This window comes from Octodon degus, unplaced genomic scaffold, assembly GCF_000260255.1.
Source record: "Octodon degus isolate 3935 unplaced genomic scaffold, OctDeg1.0 scaffold00038, whole genome shotgun sequence".
In the NCBI taxonomy this organism is placed as follows: Eukaryota; Metazoa; Chordata; class Mammalia; order Rodentia; family Octodontidae; genus Octodon; species Octodon degus.
Window position 1 is genome coordinate 10,224,060 of NW_004524614.1, and position 15,690 is coordinate 10,239,749.

The 15,690-nt window shown below is 37.5% G+C and overlaps 1 protein-coding gene across 1 annotated transcript in view; it reads right to left on the reverse strand.

The window, feature by feature from the left end:
- Positions 1-6,504: 6,504 nt before the first annotated feature.
- N4bp2l2 (NEDD4 binding protein 2 like 2) overlaps positions 6,505-15,690 on the reverse strand; it is a 119,446-nt gene continuing 110,260 nt past the window's right edge. Inside the window, exons 7-10 of the mRNA XM_004631068.2 lie at positions 13,136-14,856; positions 10,399-10,484; positions 9,108-9,148; positions 6,505-6,980 (exon numbers count right to left, since the gene is read on the reverse strand). Coding sequence (XP_004631125.2) covers positions 9,128-9,148; positions 10,399-10,484; positions 13,136-14,856 — 1,828 coding nt within the window. The 3' untranslated portion in view covers positions 6,505-6,980; positions 9,108-9,127. The remainder of the gene's footprint in view (positions 6,981-9,107; positions 9,149-10,398; positions 10,485-13,135; positions 14,857-15,690) is intronic.

The following is a 15,690-nucleotide window of genomic DNA, read 5'->3' on the forward strand; positions in this document are numbered from 1 at the left end:
TTCGGCCATGTGATAGATGGAGGGGCGGGCGCTCGGGGCCCAGCCCCTCCTCCCCTCCTCCCCTCCCGCCCCCCCGCCCGCCCGCTGGAGAGAGCTGAGCTGCGTGGGAAGGGGCGTCCCTACCTGGAAGGCTGGGGACGCTGGAAGGCTGACCATCTGGAAAACGGGTGACAAAGCCCCTAGCTCGCCTTCCCCTCTGCTGGTGCCCTCCCCCAGAAGGAAGGGTGCCTGTCCAGTGGGACAAGGAGACATTTCTCTGCAGCCGCCTTGGAAACCAGGCCCCTTGCCGAAGGCCTCCCCTCTTCTCAGGTCGTCCAGTCCTTGAAAGAGTTTTTGTTGACGATTAAAGGACGTGAACAACACTCTAAACAGTAACACCAGAAGGCCAATGTGCCCACCCTATTAAGTACACCAACATCTGGCTGGTGTCCCACGAGCTAGCACACACTCCAGAGCCTGCATCTTTTCATACCCTTCTTTGCCTGCCAGAAATATTCTTAGAAAGCTTTATTGCCTCTATATAACTTTTTGTGTCTTCTTCCTCCAGAAAAAAAAACACTCCGTAAGTCTCAGACTGACTTATGAGTAGTAGTAGTATGGGCGGCAGCCCAGGCAGCTGCTGTCAGGAAAAGAGGAAGTTTTTCTGGGGAACATTTAGATACGAGAGCAAAGTGGCACAATCTCCTGGAACCGAATCCACTGAAACCATTTATAACAAATGAAGTTCTCAGCTCCAGGAATTAGTGAGCACCCACCAGTTGATCACCACAGTGATTCCAGTATTTCACACTCCTGTATTCTGGACTAAAAGAGACAATCTTCAAAATGTTCATCCTAGAAAACCGTGTGTGGGAAATTGAGAATAATAATTACATAACATAAATAAATTTTGTTTCTGACACCTACTGTATGACAACTGTGAACAGGAATTTCAGGGCAGGGGATTCACCTTGATCTTTAGAAAGGGACTCTGTGCCCAGGACTTCACCTTCGTGGGGGAGGACAATAAGCTACTTTCCCTTGAAAATTCCCTTTCCAGAATGGAGGAAGTATGAGTTCTTGATTCTATCAACACTAAAACACAGTGGAATTGCAAAAGTTACTTTAAATATTGGAGAAACCATGAGGAATAGAAAATGAACAGTATGTGAATTATAACAATAGTGATACTTACATATATTCCTGTTATGAGTCCCCTCCACTCCTAGGTGCTGGGGTTTGGACACAGGCCCTCTGTGTACTAAGCACAAGCCATAGCACTATGCCACACCCCTAGGACATGCTTCTTACAGGAGTTTTTACCCAGCCTCAAATACTATCTTTCATTCTAGATAATCTCTAAGATTACAAATCAGTCACATGTGGCTACTGAGCATTTGAAATGTGGCTAGCCCATATTGAAATTAAAATGCATGCTAAATTTCAAAGCTTTGGCTTTGGCTCAGTGGAATAAGTGCTTCCTTCACAAGCACACGGGCCTGGGTTCAACCCCCGGTTCCACCAAAATAAAACCAAAACCTCTCTCAGAGGTTTAGGGCTGGGGAGATGTCTCAGTGGAATAAGCGCTTCCCTGGCAAGTGCAAGGGCCTGAGTTCAACCCCCAGTTCCACACACACAAAAAAAAAAAAAAAAAAAAAAAAATTCAAAGCTTCATTATAAAAAAGAAATACCTCAATACCTCAATAATGTTTATATTGATTACATACTGAATATGTTCAATGTATTCATTTTAATATAGTATGAAAATTTTCCCTTTTTTTTTTTTTTTTTTTTACTGTTTTACAGTGGCTTCTCAAGAGTAGGAGTTACATGAGTGGCATGATATTTCTATTGGATAGTGCTGTGTGAGCATTCCATCCACTTGTTTTCTTCTCTGGAGGATTCTTAAGCGGTGTGAGATATGGCAGCAGAAGACATGCAGGTTTTGGCATGAGGTTTTCCGCACAGTCTTACAGTGCCTCCGGCAGGTGCAGTGACTTGATATGAGCTGTTCCTCAGAAGAGAGGGCTAAACAGAGACAGCTTTGGAAATCCTTGCGCCCATCAGGAGATAAGACAATACGGCAGATGGTGAGGGAGGATGGGAGGTAGCAGGCCCTGGGGACACTACCAGTTAAAGACTCTAACAGGAGGGGCTGTTTCAAAGAACACAACTTCATCAGCAGCAGAGGAAAGTGACCCCAGACACTTTCTTTTGCTCAATGCCTACATTAGTCAACAAGGTCTACTTTTTCAATTTACTCCTCAGAACTATACTGTTTGGTTGGGGATATTGGCCAGAGATATAAGTCAGTGGCACAGTGCCTGCCTGGCAAATATGAGGCCCTGAGTTCAATTCCTTGTACAAAAAACAAAACATACTGTTTGAAGTTAACTCTTATATTTTTATTTTCTCACACTGCAAGTACAAACTTGAGGAAAATGTCTTATTCTTGTCAACCCAGGGTCTAATACAATGCCTGACATTCAGAAGATGCCCAATTCTTGTCTGGGGACCTTAATTACTTGCTTTGATGAGCCCCAGCTTGGGACTCACTAAAGAGCAAGGCTGAACAAGATAGTAATGATGTCAGATAAACACTAAACAGAGTAAGTAATCTTATGGACAGATCTGAGAATAGTCTTGCTAGATCCTAGGGATATTTCTACCATCCTACTAGGTAACAGTTCCTCTGAGTCAGAGGAACCCTATGATAAAGGAAATGCTATCAACTTTTCAACTTTAGATTTCCATTCCATTTTTTATCATGTGATGACCAGCTGAATCTCATTTTGATGCATTAGAAACCTAAACGACAACTTTTCTCTTTTGGGGGGAGTTTGGGGGGGGTTGAGGCAGGATCTCACTATGTAGTGCAGGCTGGCCTTGAACTTGCTTATGTAGCCCAGGCTGGCCTCAAGTGCCCGGATTATAGGTGCATGCTACCGTGCCCAGCTGGACATCACTTCTTTATGACAGACATAAATAAAATAATAAGAAATCCAGGTGTGGTGGCTATAGTCAGATTTATATCCAGATTTCCCAGCTATAGTCCCAGCTACTCAGGAGGTAAGGCAGGAGGGTCACTTGAACCCAGAAGTTCAAAACTAGCCTTGGCAACATAATGAGAACTTGTCTCACAAAAATTAAATTAAAAGAGAGTGAGAGCAAGAGCAAGAGAGCAAGTGAGCGAGAGTGAGAGCAAGTGAGAACGAGAGAGAATAATCTTTTAAATAATTTTTGACAAAGAAACATTCCAGCATGTCTCTAATGATTACTATTTGACAAAATATGGAAAAATAAAAAGCTACACAAATCTGGATAAATCTGCCTACACAAAAATATCCTCTGGACAAGTCTGATTTTCATAATTCTACCCCATCTCACCCCAACCTCTAATTCCTATAGTCCATATCTCACATTCATTCTTTTTGCTGGCAGATATTTCCCTCAAGGCAAGGACCACTATATTTTATTTCTACAGCTTCTAATATTTGCAACTATATACAGACACACTTGGTGTAGGTTTCAAAGGCAGAGCCTGAGAAGGTGGGACAGTAGCCCAAACTCATTTGTTAGAAGGTCCATACTAGAAATAAGGGGAAAACAGAAAGGATAAAAGATGTTGTAGAAAAGTGAGGCATTTTGGAACTCAAATACAAGTCTGGATAGCTATTTGTGTGGTAGGAATCAACACATTATAAAGATGCTCCAAATTTGGTCATGTCTCATACTATACCCATTGTTAAATACTATTTTGTCATTGATGACCCTCAAGAAAGCAAAAAATTTGCCACATGCCAGAATCCTCTCCCTAGGCTGTCTGTTCTCCCCCTCTCCTTAGCTCAGCTTCCTCCTAGCTCTTTCTTTTCTCTAGAAGCCTGAGGAAGGCTTTAGGAAGCAGGAAGAAGCCAAGTGTCCTCCACTTGTAATCTCAGCTACTCATCTGAAGCAACATTATTATAAGTTTGAAGCCAGCCTAAGCAATTAGCAAGACTCTGTCTTTTTTTTTTTTTTTTTTAAGAGGCTGGCTCAGTGGTAGGGCACATGTCTAACAGGCCCTGGGTCAGTATTGAACAGTGAGAGAGACAGAGAGACTTGACTGACAGAGACAGAGACAGAGACACAAGAATAAGAAGGGGGAGAGGGAAAACAAGGAAGAAAATTCATAGAATGTGTCAGCACTGAAATTCCAGTCAGACCTGTTGGGAAACTACCCGCCCTGGGCCAAGGCTAGTCTAGCTTCACAATAGCTCTATACGGTACTACAAAGCACAATCAAACCCTGCAGACTAGAAAGAACCTACAGTCCAATGGCACGATAAATTAAAACCTGGAAGGGAATAAGGGGACAGCAAGGAGGATAACAGGGTGTTACAGCAGGGATGAATGTGACCAAAAGACATTACATACACTGACTCCCCCTACCAATGTAAAACCAGAGGGAGAGTGGGGCAAGGGGAATGATGAGAGAAGATTGGTTAAAGTATGTTATATGCAAAAGAATTTTAAGATGAACAGGAGGAAAACAATGAGCTATTTTAAATAAAGCACTACATTCTCAATTCCCAATGACAATGGCTGAATCTAAGCACTTAATTCTCACTCCATCTTATAGCTACACTTAAAATATGAAAGAGGTTAGTTTGGGGGTGTTTTGGATGCAGTGCTTGCTACGTTATTATTTTTATTTTAAGCAAAACCTGTAAGAGAGAAAAATCACCATAACAGGGTTTTGGAAACTGGAGACTACAAGGCAAGTACTGATTAACTTTGCCAAAAAGATACCTGAATTAGAGAGCACCAAGAAACAACTTATATATCATAACCTGTGAATCCAGGAATTGATTACCTGAGGCTAGAGGTATGGCTCTAATCAGGAAGGTGAGTACTACATCTTTAAGAAAGAGACACTAGGTCCGGCCAGATAGCTCAGTGGATTAAAGCACTTGCTTAGGCAGACGCAGGGACCAGGGTTTGATCCCCAGCTTGCCTGCTGCCCCCCCACCCCAAACTCAGGGTTCCCTGAGATAGTGATTGAGAATGGGCGTGGTGGAACACACCTGTAATCGCAGCACTTGGGAGGCTGAAAACAGGAGGATCACTATGAGTCAGATCTCTGTAGTGAGACACTGCACTATATAACAATAATACATACATACATACATACATACATACATACATATGAAAGAGCTCCGACTGTACTCAGTGGCAGAGCACTAGCAGGTCTTGGTTCAATCCTCAGCACCACAGTCTCCTCCAATCCCAAAAGAAAGAAATGAACATTCCCTCTCACAGGTTATTTCTTGAAGAAGGTAAGACAAAAGATCTGTGAGAAGGGGCTTAAGACAAGTGGGGTTCCCTTTCTCTTTGGGCAATTAATTAAATGTCGAAGTTACAAACAGTGCATAGACAATCACTCTTTATTTTCAAAAATGAATTATTACATTTTAAGTATAACTAAGATAAAACAGAATTAAAGAGCAAACAATATACTATATATTGTATAATCCTTAACCAAAATCCTGAAGGTCAGATATGTTTCAGAACCCAGAAAGTGTTTGCTTGTTGCAGTAGTAAAGTAGTAGTTACACATATCACCTTACATTCTGCGTGGAGTCTGGGCAGCCCCTAGTAATTGACTATATTAGTATTACTGCACTGAAATATATGACCAAAGATACATACACACATACTTATAAACACACCAACTAAGTAACCCTGTTGATGTCAAGCTTAGATTCCAAATTACTATAGTTTAATCACAAACTAAAAAATAAAACAGTAGTTTCCAGAGGTGAAGGGAAAGAGGAACAGTAAGTTAATACAAAATGAATACAGAGTTACTTTCTACACAATAAGAAGAGTTCTAGAGATGGACAGTGGCCACAGGGGGACACTATGAATGCATTTATAACACATTTGAGAATGGCTAAATAGTAGTTAATGTTTAGAATTTTCACCTTGACTAACTTTGTATACTGATATCTGCTATCTGAGCAACTACATGGAAGACAGCAATATGTAATACAAAACCCATGGATGGGGCCTGCCAGATAGCTCAGCGGATTAAAGAGCCTGCTTAGGCAGACCAGAGGCCAGGGTTTGATCCCACTGTGCCATGCCAGCGCCACCCACAGGGCGCGCTGAGATAGTGATTGAGTCTGGGCGTGGTGGCACGCCTGTAATTCCAGCACTTGAGAGGCTGAAAACAGGAGGATCACTATGAGTCTAAGCTACATAGTGAGACCCTGTAGACCCTGTACTAAATACATAAAACTAATTAATTAATTAGAGCCATAAAAGGCAAGGAAAAAAATTAAGATTTCTTGAAAGCAAGCGCCAATATTCAATTGTCTCCCAAATCTTGCATATATTTGTTAATCTGAGCAACAGATTTGATGATAAAAATAGATAATATAACAACCATCATTAATTAGCTATTCCTGTTTTGAAAATCTGCAACATATGCAATGTATGTTTCCCTGTTCCTTTCTTTTTTCTTTGTTTTTACTCTTCAAAATAAAATAAATGATATAAATGAAAAAAAAAAAAAAAGAATGGCTAACATGGTAAATTTTATTGTGTATTTTACCACAACGAAAGTTTAAAACCATAAAACATCTAGTTTTCAAAGTCTTTTGGATTTCACAATTCTAGAAATTCAGTTATAGACCAATACTTGGATATATGGCCTACCCTTCCAAACTTAATGCAATCTAAAAAAATAAGCTACCTACATGTTCTGTACCTTATTGTCTTCTATATAACAAAATAAAATAATAGCAAACATCTTCAAATTAGATACTATGATGTTTAAATTGTTACTTCTTCTGTTGATTTTGTTATTATTTAAATTAGCACTTAAATAGATTATCCAAACCAGCTTTAGCATCCAACAGGTACATCTCTGGAAAGAATCTTTTGGGTCCACACAGAGTACTCTGACTTTGCTTGATGATCAGGATTTTCAGCGGCACCATGGAGATGAGACAACTCAACTATAATGAAACACAAACCCAGGCAAGTCCAGACAAAATGGTGATAGGAATAGTGTTTGTTTCCAGGGTCCCACTCTTTGCCCTTCTAGTTATGTGATTCCTTTGGCATCTAGGACTTCCAATTGTCCTTCAGTCCACATTCTGCCTGGTCCTGCCTCATTCAGAGCCTACTCCCTTGGACAATTCTCAGACTTCTGTCTCTTTATTCCATTTCCTATGATCCAGTTATTTACATTACAAAAGGTTAATAATGCACTAATTCATGCAAATATATTAACACATTTCCTGAATCAATATATTCCTCTTTCTAGATTATACCAATTTCTGCTTTACAGGAGTGTATTTCAATAGCAAAGCTTTTTAAAGCCCAAGGGGGTATTCAAATGAAGAGAATTAACCCTTATTAAGAGCCTGCTATTTCTTAGGTATTATGCTAAGTACTTTGCACAAGTTATTTCATTTCACCTTCATTTAATGTCTCATGACAGGTTGGTATTATAAACCAATTTTTTTATAGGTGAAGATATTGAGGCTCTGAGAAAGTAATTTGTTTAGAGAAGGTAATTGGTTTAAAGTTGTGCAGACAGGCAGCAGTATCTCTATGATAGGAGCCAGTTCTCTTTCTAGTGCCCCTCCCTCCACAAAGGTGTGCTGCAATATTAGCCAATACCCTGGCAACCAACAGGGAAAATATTTTGAAATAGGCAGGGCTTTGTGTCACCCAGAACCAAAGAGATTCTTCTGGTAGTTTCTTCTTCCTAAATTGTTATTTACTCCTTAAGACTTACTGGTCAATACATTATGCTAAACACAAAATGAGGAGGTTCTTTCTCAAAATAATTGTAAAAACTGGAATTTGTCTATAACACTCATACTAAAAAATGCCCACATAATGAAAGCTTAAGAATTAGAGACATATTAGGGGCCAGGGAGATGGCTTAGTGGAATAAGCGCTTCCCTGGCAAGCCCAAGGCCCTGAGTTCAATCCCTGGTCCCGCAGGAAAAAAAAAAAAAAGAATTAGAGACCTACTGTTTGGTGAGAAGACCAGGTCTTTAAAGGGAAGTTTCAAGTACGTGTAGAAGAGCAATAACAAAACATAAATTATCATCCAGATTGGCCATAGCTAAATAGAGTTATGCTTATTGCTGTTTGTGCTGGTGTTACCTCACATTAGGGTTATGTTATGGGGGTGAGGGTGGGACACCACTCCCTTCCTAACTCCTATCCCTATAATATAAATTCCAGGATGGCAGGAATGTTTTCATTGCTATCTCCTCAGTGTCTGATAGGAGGTAACTCAATACATATTTGCTAAATAATGTCTTCACCTCCTTTCTGTAAATTCCTTACAACTTATCTCTTCCTGTACCATATTTATTCCACATTTTCTAGTGGCTCCCCAAACTTCTAAACTATTTTACCAAATCTTCCCTTCTTGTCCCTCTTCTTTCAGCAGAAGGAGGTTTAAACGTAGAAAAAATATTTATACTGGGAATACATGTATTTCTCACTGAGAAAAGGAAATACAGAATATTCTTAGAAATGAATTAAAATGAAGAAAGAAAACATACAGTAAAAGTACAGTGCATTCAATTCTTAGCAAATGAAGATACTTGTACACTGAAACTGCAACAGCTGTGTTTATTTCATAATTTAGGTATTTGGGGAAAGAGTGCAATATGTTTGTTTTAATGTCAGCTTGATGTCAAGTTTAAAATATAAAAGAAGTGTGTCTATACATTTTGCCTCTTTTCCTAGAGAATCCCTTCATACAGTAATTAAATAAAGTCTATTATCTTTAATTCCTAGCACTGATAAATTACCAACCCAGAGGAAAATTCTGATAAATTGTGTTATCAGAATGCTCTCAAATACATTCTAACCAATAAAACGGGAAAATAAATTTGGGAGCAACAATCTAAGCTTGGTTTATTTCACAAAAAAAATCTACATTTAAAGGAAATAAAACCATGACATGTATACTAGCACACAGGGTTGCCATGGTAACGAACTATTTTTTATATTTTACTCTTCAACTGTGGTACATACGAGCTATTACAATCAAATAATGTCAATGTTAGCTTCGTTATAATTATGTAAAGATCTCTAGAATGATTTATACTTACAGTTTAAGGAATTCTCAGTTCTAGTTAGTGTCATCCTTTTTCTAAAAATTATAATTAAAAATATAAAATAATGATTAATATTTGATGAGTTAAGTTTACATTGTCACTTTACCCATGTAAAGATTTTCCTAAAAATGACAAAAGAAACACTACCACCACAAATGTCATTTTGAACATTCGAAGAACTACTATGTTTAAGTAAATTTATAATCTCCTTGGGGAATAGGGATAAATAAAAAATTAAAATGTACATTTAGTTTTAAAAGTGTGGACACACATATCTACAGTTGCACTTAAATAAACAGATAAGAAATATCCACTGTCCTAACATATTATTTCTGTAATGTCTACTAAGCCTCCTTTTCACAGTTTCAAAGTGTATTATTTCTGGGCTCATTTAAATCAACATGATCAAATGAACCCCTAGACACTCCATTACATTGGCCTTTCCAGAGTTTCCATCTATAATCTTTCTAATGGTTCAAGCCAGCCCTCTTTCAGCCACATAGAAAATGAACATCTCTAGAAACATAGCTCTTTCTTTCACTATGGACCAACAGATCACCCCAATAAGATGCTTCTTAGTTAAGTAAATACAAATCTAATTTATAGCTGAGCTGTAAGATTGAGGACTGGATAGTAGAAGAATGTAATGAAAAATAAAGCACTCTGCTAAAATGGACACCTGAGTCACCCACAGTGTGAGTTAATTTTAACAAGATAAAAAAACAAACAAACAAACAAACAAAAAAAAAAAAAAACACAAGATCAGAAAAACAGATGCAAAAGAAAAAGAAAAAAGATGAGGCCAGATGTGGTACCACATGCCTTTCATCTCAGCTCTCAGGAGGCTGAGGCAGGAAGATCACCATGAATTCAAGGCCAGCCTTGCTTTCATAGTGAGACCCCGTCTCCAATAAGATGAGAAAAGAAGGGGAAAAATGGAAACAAAGCTTTTATAAATAATGAGGGGAAGGAAGTTGCAGGGGAGGGGAATGGGAAAAAACAAATAGAATCAAATTGTGTCATGTATACGTACAAATTCCCTATGATGAACGTGATAAATATGTATACCTAAAATGTACCAATAAACATAATTAAAGAAAAAATAAAAATATGTTGTGCTCCACCTAAAAAAAGAAAGGAAAACAAAATGCAGTTTTCTCCTGGGACTAATTGAAAGAAAAAGAGATGTAGCACTTGTCTACTAAGTTTGAGGAGCAGATTTTCTCCAACTTTATTTTTAAAGAAACTCATAGAAGACTTTTTTTGAAAGCTATAAAAAATGTACCTCTGCTGACATCTTCCATTGCAAACAGATCATCTTCAGTGTTTTCCAGTCGAAGGGAATCACATAGTTATCAGACAACAAGGATTCTGTGGGGTGAGGGGGGGTGGTAAAAAAAAAAAAGTAAGAAAATACACTTCTAATTTCACAGATTTTCTAAATGTGATGACATGCAAAGACAATATCTAGGCTGCCGTAATGCTAAAAGTCTGAGCTGGGCATGGTGCCGCATGCCTGTAATCCCAGCATTCGGGAGGCTGAGGCAAGAGGATTGCTGCAGCCTGGGGTACATAGTGAGTTCAAGCCCAGGTCCTGAACTGCATAGCAAAACCTTAAAAAACTCAAAGTCTGATTTTGACGATATTTCAGTGATGGCTAACATGGGAGTTTGTCTCATATCTCTATTAGTAAACAGTATCCAGACTCAATGAAGTCTTCTATATATATAAAATGATCTGTATCATAGTTCATATCCTCATAGAAGCATAAAAATACATACATAGTAGGGGCTGGGGAGATGGCTCAGTAGAATACATGCTTGCCTGGCAAGCGCAAGGATCTGAGTTCAATCCCCAGTTCCGCCAAAAAAAAAAAAAAAAAAAAAAAAAAAAATACATAGCAATATATACTTATATATTAACAATTTCAAGAAGTATTATCATAATCATAAAATGTAGGTAGTCATCCTTTCCCATGACATGGATGAAATACTGCAGCTCTAGAATCTTGATTTTCCTACAGATTGCTCCTTCAACATACGTGTCTAAAATTTTTTTTAAAATATGTGTCTAAGGGGCTTACCTCTTCACATTTAAGATGCTTATAAACAAGTCCAAACATATAACTGTAATATACAACATCAGCTGTACCAAGCCACAAAAAAAATTTTTTCCTATACTCACAGAGTCCAAGAATTATATATAGTTTGGTTTTTAATGGGTTATATATGGCTCTATTATATAATCCTCATCAGCAGAGTTCCTAATACTGATTCATTTGAGATCCCTGCCTTGTTTACAGTCACCAGTAGTACACTGGGGCTTGGCTTATTGTCTACTCCAGCCCAGCTCACTTCCCATTACCTCCTTTCCCTTTATAAGCAGATACAATTTCCAAATATGAACTGTTTCCCTTTTTATTTTCAGCCACATTCCTTTTCCTTTGTATAAACATTGCATCTAATTCACTTCCATACTGAAACAATCCCAAGCAAAACCATAACCCATATTGTCTTCAACAATCTCTTTAGCACTGCTAACCTCACTCATAAAATATTCATCAGCTTGTCATTTATAGTTTCTGGATGTGGTAGTTGTATTTTGTGTTAGTTTCCCCTCCCCATTCAGAAGGTAGCCCATTTGATGAATGGGATCTATTTCTTTTAAAAAGTTTTCCAAAGTTTAGTTAATGGATGCTCACTCACTGTCGATTATGATGATATTGTGCATTCAAGGCAGAAGTTTAGAATCTTTTTACACCAGTGCTTTTGTGCCCTCTGGTACTGATCTACAACAGTGATTGTTAATCTTTTCTGGTCATGAACCCCACTAAGAAACTAAACTAATCTGTGTACTTTCAAAAAAGAAAAATACAAAGTGATAAAAATATTTGTATATAATTTCAGAATTTAAACTACAGACTAGCATCTCTGACCTAAAATGTCTTCAGTACTTAAAATTCCCCAAATACATTTTAATTTTTTAAAGAGATTTTATTTTTTGCACATACATTAAAATAGAAAACTACAGCAAATAGTTGAGATGTGACTATTTACAAAGTTTACAAATGTAATAAATACAGCATAAGAATCCTCCAAATAGATTAATAAGTGTGACTCCCTAGCCCTAGGAAGTTAGCCAATATGGATGTCAGCTGCTGGGAACAAGTTTGTCCAGAACCTTCCTTCCTCAATCTTTAAAAAATAGATTTCAGATTTTTTTTAATTTATTACCTACTATCCCCCATTTACTAATTCTTATCTGGGAGCCAGAATTGTGAATGAGAACAGAAACAGCCATGTGTCAAACAAGAGAAAAGTAGTAAGTCAAAAGATTAAAAAATCATGGCCCATTTCTATCACTGTCACTATCTCTCATCCTTCACTCTTCCTCATGTCTATTTAAATGGAGAGCTCAAGTATTCTATATACTCAGTTATATCTAAAAAGATACACTTTGGGAGGATAAGTCAAGAGGATCATAAAATCAAGCCCAGCCTGATCAACTGAGTAAGCCATCTCAAAATCAAAGATAAAAAAGGGTAGGGATGTAGTTCAGTGCAAAGGCCCTGGATTCAACACCTAGTTTCACACACACACACACACACACACACACACACACACACACACACACACACACAGAGTCTAATGGTGGTAAGGAGGTTTAATAGTATTAATGTAAGGAGGAGCTTTAAAAATAAAAATTAAAAAAATTCAGGTGGGCATGCTAGTGCAAACCTGAAATCCTAGTACTTGAGAGGCTGAGCCAAGAGGACCATTGGCAGTTCAAGGCCAGGCTTAGCTACATAATGAGTACAAGATCAGCTGAACTTCATAGTGAGGCCTTATCTCAAAAAATCAGAAAAACAAAAAAAGAAAACAATGATAAGTAAAAAAACAAGCACTGTTAGTAATGGGTCCTTTTACTGTTTAAAGACATCACAAGATTAGTATTTCATGAAATGATTAATACCAGGCGGAAATACCTCAATAGCTTATATTGAATAAATGAAAACAATTTACCCATTGGAAATCCAGGAGATCTGAAAACCTTTACTAGTCGAAAGGCAAAGTCTTGTGATAATGGTAGCCCAAGGAACTTAAAACCAGTACTTATTAAATCTTGTCTGTTCTTAGTAGGGAAGCATGGGAATGGCTTAGATTCTTCCTGTCTCTTCAGCTTGTCATCAAATTGTTCATTTAAAAAGTGAAGTTCAGAAGTAACCCTAAAAGAGCATAAAGTATGAGGCTGGCCACTAAAAATTTCTGAAGAAAGAAACCCTACATCATTTAGTTTATTAACTAATCTTGTCTGAGACTTGAAATTCAAAATTTTTTTTTTGTTGGTAAAAAGTACTAGCCAAAAGCTAGAAATGTAATGCAGTACAAGAGAAGGAATAGGGTATTTGCAGAAATATAGTGTGTGTCCTGGTCTGTTAAGTGACAGATAATGAGAATAAAACTGAACACCAATACTTGAAGGGGAATCTTTGATGATAGCAAGGTAAAACCATAATGGCTGATGATTAAAGGCCATAACTTTTTGTTTGTCCTCTTCTTCATTATTTATTTCTGAAATTTTATCATTTTCTTTTCCCCAAATAATACTCAGTTCAGAGTTTTCTGTTAATAGGGCACATTTCTCCCTCTCTTTTGCATTGGCATTACTCTGTTCCAGTAAATTAAAGTTTGGTACCAAACTGAAAACCCTTTTCTGTATCTTTTCCTTATTCTTTGTTGGTTCTGAGGCACCCTTTGGGATATCCAGTTGAAGTAAAGGGCTTCTGAATATATTTGTTTCTGTTTCTATGTATGAATCTGTAGTTTTATTTGAAGGTGACAAATCTTCATTTTCCATCAGTAGCTTCTCCTCTATCAATATTTCTGGACTGTTTTCTGGTTCTGATGTTCCTTCAGAAGTAGAAATCAATTTAATCATTTGTTTCCTGTTGTCAGGACAGGTAACTTTACGTGATCTATCTTTCTTTGGTCTTTGTTCACACACAAACATATGAGTTCCCTCAGGCCAGCTACCAAAACAGGGTTGACTGTCAGGGCCTAGCTGTAATTCTTTGTTAGATAAATTGGTTGTGAAAAAAGCCCAAGAGTTGTTCTCATTTTTGTTTTCTCCTTGTTCTTCTCTTAAAACATCTGAACTTCTAGATGTACACTGATAGTATGGGACTGGTTCATTTGAGAGGCTTTTAACTACCTCTCTCTTCTTCCTGAGTGAAGATGGGGTTTCATGAAATAGGTCATGGGTATCTATTGACAAATTATAACTATTTTTACTATGTTTTTCTACTTTCATGCCAAAACAGTCATTCCTCATTACACAGGGAAGATTTTGAGTCTGTGTTGGACTAGTAACATTTGGCACTGATGACAAGTCATCATCTTCCCTAGGAAAGTAATTCTTTGACAAGCTGTCCAATTCAACTGTAGGGATGACATTTGGAAAACTATCTTCAGGATCTATGTTTTTCCAACTACTTTCCTTACAGCCATTCGCAAAATTCCCTTGTTTACTCTGTAAACCATCAGTTAAGAGAGAAATTGATTCTCCTTTTGTGTCTTCAAAAACTTTTTCACTTGGAACTGGGTCCTGATATTCCGGTGTAAAATAATTTAAGGCTTCAAATGAGTTTTCACTAACACTCTTAAGCTTTTTGTTTCTTTGTCTGTTTCTCTTCTGCTTGGTTTTGCTGAATATATTATGCCCAGTTTTCTTCAAAACTCTTTCTCTGAAAAATAAATGAAATAAAATACTTTATAACTTAATTATTTGTATAACATTAGCAAACTGCAAATTTAAAAATCACTAGTATAAGAAATTCTAAAGCGTATGTGCACTTCATACTACATTTAAAAATCATTTTTAATTACATAGGTCTTGCTTTATCTTGGTCTTAACCATCCAGCAGAAAAGTATAATAATGAGGTATGAAAAGTAAAGCCATATTAATAGACTGAGCTGTAAAGGGCTCAAGTAAACAACTCCTAACATTGCCAGTCCTATGGATAACACACTACTGTTATGGACTAGTGGACTATATTGGATTATTTTGCTGAATTCATGCACCTACAATATTTAAATGGCAATGGAATACCCATCTCTGACAAAACTAAACAAAAAAAGGGGATACAAATGAAGGATCGTTTTGTATCTGTATACACAAAATAGTTAAAACAGATATACAGCTACTTTCTCTTAATTCAATGAGAAGAAAGATTTGTACTAATAGCGTTTGGACAGGATATCATGTCTGCATCTTATACTATGAATAACCAATACAAAGACAACAATATGCAATGTATTAATTATTGAAACTGTCCTATTAATCAATTTTGAAACTATATTGGGGCTGGTGAGATGGCTCAGTGGTCTAGAGCACCTACTTAGAAAAAGCTTAGCAAAGCACAGGGACCACGGTTCAATCCCCCAGCACCACATGCCAGCCAGCCCTGCCCCCTGGTGGGCTGAGCTGGCCACACACACACACACATGCACACACACATAAATAAATAAAAGTTTAAAAAAAATTTTTTTGAAACTATCTCATTGCTATTTGTTTCTC